Below are 3,883 nucleotides of genomic sequence, written 5' to 3' on the forward strand. Positions count from 1 at the left end.
ATGTATGATGTATGTGAGTGATGAAGATGTGTGTGAAACCTAAGCTAGAACACTTGAAACCTAAGCTAGCCCAGCTAAAATTGTATCGGTAATTCCGATTTGATTGCTAGACATTTAAAACCAGTCAGGACACCCGATCTATAGATCAACCATAGAGTTTATTTAATGTATGAAATTTAGACAATTTAATATAATAATGTGCTTGTTAAAAGAACTGTAAGCTCCGGTTGCCGTTAGCCGCCGACTCACGGTACCGATCCACTTGCACGACACTACTTTTTGTCGTGTCGCATTCCACTCTAGTCCTATGGGTGACGTCAAGCGACTTTAACGCGCCCGCAAAGCATCCCGGGAAGGCAGCGCTGCATTTGAAATAATGTAGCGCGACTAAGAAGCTGGCCGAGGCCCATCTTTATGCAAATGATTCCGTTGAACGCGAGGCGACTCTCCAATGAAAGGACGAGGTTGTAGGTCCTTTGTTCTACCACAACGGTGCCTGTGAAACTTTGGTTCCGCTTACAAGACAAATAATGTTTTAACGATCTCTTCCACGACCACCTAGTAGTCCATAAAACAAACGAAACTAGGATTTGGATGAATATATTGACTGCTGGTGTTTCTGGTGAGGATTTGAGATTGCATTGAGTAGTTTAAATAAAACAAGATTTCCAAATGGCTTGCATAGTTTGTTTAGGCTATTAATGTGTTGTATACTGTTAAGTACATGCCTAAAATTGTGGTCCATTTGTGGAAAAACACTTATAATACGTTAAAACGAACTGAGTATGAGCTGGTAACTGACATTTTAAACAAAACGCCCACACACGACTGAACGTGGGGAGACAGCGCGACATCTATGCGACACGACAAAATGAAGTGTCGTGCAAGTGGATCGGTACAGTCATGGCGTCCACGGAAGCCATAGCAACCAAGCTATACGTGGACAGATTTAATAACGCTGTCTGGCTGTCATGCAGCCTGGCTGCAATGACATTTATTAGACTGCTCCTACAGCAATATGCTGCTGTTGTCATTCAAACTCGGAAATTAGTTATATTTAGTATTTATGTGTTATTGTTATGATAGAGATTGAAATTAATAAGAAATCTGTACAATTTTGTGCAGACTGGTTTTTGTTGTACCCCGAACAAACCCCATTGCCTTGCCCTGGAACTCTTGGATACCTTCTGGATTTCCCTCATCGTCCTGGATTTGGATTCACCATTGTCACCATCTACATCAACTTGCCCCTTCCTTTTGGACTGCCTGTTAGGCTACACACCCCCTTACCCTTGTGATTGTGGTATGATCTGGACATTACACTTGGCTCAAGTTGGACTGAACCATTTCCCCTTTTCATTTATTTTCTTTTCTTTATTATTTTCTTGAGTGCACTCACATTTTGTTTTGGGTTGGGTTTTATTTTGGTTTAATTTATAGTATATAATAATATTGGATAATAAATATAAGACAAGATATTAGGTAATATAGTATAAGGTTAGGTTAATATATTAATAGTATTTTAAAAAGGAAAATACAATTAGACTTAGATATTAAATAGAACAAAAAATATAAAGTAGTACATGGATATATAAATAGAATATTAGAATAGAACATATAAAATAGCATAATAGAATAGTAAACAGATATAACATAATACATCTCTTTTAATATTGATCTTGGAATAATTTAAACTGAATTGAATGACTTTGACCTGTGAAATAAAATATATATTTTTATTATAAACTTTATCCACGAGTGTGTGTGTTGTCTTTGGGGTGAATACTAGAATCTGGTCTAGAAAAAACCTACACCAATCTCCACTGAACCTAGATATTAGACTATAGACTGTCCCTGCACAAGTATAGGCCATTACCCTGTCGTGCAGGTTACACAAGCATGTCTGAAGACTCATCACATTACTTCTACAATTCAATAAGATTCAGTAAACAGAGATATACAGTAGTTGACAGTTCTATCCTGAATAGGTTGCACAGCAATGAGGATAACTATTGGAGATACAAATTGTAGTCTCTGGAAACAGAAAGCAGTTTTTTGTGTAGGTCCCTGTCCACTATCCGGCAAATGTGGGGAAGATCTCAGATCCTGCAGATGAAAGAAGGCAGAGGCACAGAGCTTACTCCTTGACAGCAAGACGGGGACCAACTGGTGGCGGTGCGGTGGTGGAAGGACGCCAGAGTCGGCGTGCTGAAAGCAGTAACTTTAAAGACGAGCATGAGCCACTTGGGTAGTGGTAATGAATAACTGGACGTAAACCATGAATCTTCCTCGTAGCTATTATTTCTCCTCTGGCTCCTTGGTGTTGTCATTAGTGTTATCCTCTTTGTCTTGCTCTGCTCCTTCGAGACCTGCACTCATCAGCACTAATTTGGCATCTTCTGACCTTTCCTTAAGGCCCTTGTTCAGTAAATGGAAGACTGTGGCAAAGGAAACTCCTCCTGCAACCAGAGCACCTGCAACAGGTACCATGCTAAGGATGTACTCGATGGTCATCGCCGTGCCCACAGGGACCGAGGTGAAGAACTTAATCACAACTTTCCTGTTGACTCCTCCTGTGAAGCGTGACTTCATGGGCATCTTGAGCTCTTTGACTGACTTGCTCACTCTTTCCCCCAGGTTTCTGAGTGACCGGTCATCCAAGCCCAAAGCTTCGAAGCACCTTTGGAAGAAGGATATCATTATGCCAAGGTCACATGCGAATGACAGGCCCGGTATTGGAGCCATGGCAATGACGCTGGAGCCAAATGCTGTAAGCCAGATGAGTCTCTGCAGGACCTTCACCTTTTTATCAACCATAGCCATTGAGCAAACAGGAAGGGACTGGATCAGTGCCAGCCTCTTGTGATTTGGAAGCTCCTTCTCCAGGGTGTCGATCAGTAGTTGGAAATCATAATTGCCAAGGTCATTGGAAGACACCAGGAACACTTTAGGGGACCCTACTTTTTTCAGATTCTTTGTGCAGTCTTCTCTGATTTTGTTGAGAACCTCCTCTTTGTTGAAGTTCTTTTTCTTCATCTCTGAGCGGATGTCGTTGTCGATCTTTGAGCGCACAAAACAGAACCGTCTTTTCTTGCTCCTGATCTCTTTGGCCAGCATGATGTCGTTCTCCTTAAATCGCTCAGAGGTGATGATGATTAAGATCGGTTTTAAATTTGACATCCTTGAGGTACTGCTTCGCCTTAAACTTTGGGCTTCCGATTCCTGGCAGGTCCCAGATCTGTACGTTGGGCATAGTAGGATGAGGATACTTAAGGGGCTCCATGGTTGTCTCGGTCACCCCAGTTGCAGCTGAATCCTCGTCATCCTGCACCCCCCTTATCGCGTTGACGTAGGAAGATTTCCCAGCACCTGTGTTGCCTGTTATGGCGATATTCAGGATGAGATTTTCTAGCTGGTCGAGCTTCTCCTTCACCTTGGAGTTTGCTGCTTCCTTAGAGTTTTTCTGGAAATTCTCAAAGATTTCCTTAAAATATTCATCTTCGGTGTCGATGCTTGGAGTGTCAGTGTCAGGCTCTGGGTTTTCGTAGATGTGAGTCATATCTTGTATCTATGAGGAAAAGGAATGTGTTGACAATTTGTTCTTGAGGAGAATTATAGTACTTAAATAAAAGGTTCCAGTGAATGTGAACAATTCAGCTCTGGGTGATTTTCCCTGCTGATTTGTTGTATTTCACGTTTAGTACTGTATTCAGAATCATGACAAAGTTGAAATCACAAATTATACAATTCTTCTGATAGCACTGTAATGACACAAATCTCAAATACTTGTATCTGTGTTGTTTAATGTACAATTACACTCCTTCACATTCTTATTTTTATGGAATCTCTTTTAACTGCCTTACATTTTTCAAGATGGAAGTTA

The 3,883-nt window shown here is 41.1% G+C and overlaps 1 protein-coding gene across 1 annotated transcript; it reads right to left on the minus strand.

The window, feature by feature from the left end:
• Positions 1 to 2,298: 2,298 nt before the first annotated feature.
• On the minus strand, positions 2,299 to 3,559 carry LOC121720040 (interferon-inducible GTPase 5-like). Its single transcript, XM_042105872.1, is given in 2 exon segments — positions 2,299 to 3,166; positions 3,168 to 3,559. Coding segments are annotated over 2 exon segments (1,260 nt in total).
• Between the last annotated feature and the right edge of the window lie 324 nt (positions 3,560 to 3,883).

This window comes from Alosa sapidissima, chromosome 10 (genome assembly GCF_018492685.1).
Source record: "Alosa sapidissima isolate fAloSap1 chromosome 10, fAloSap1.pri, whole genome shotgun sequence".
Taxonomy (NCBI): domain Eukaryota; kingdom Metazoa; phylum Chordata; class Actinopteri; order Clupeiformes; family Clupeidae; genus Alosa; species Alosa sapidissima.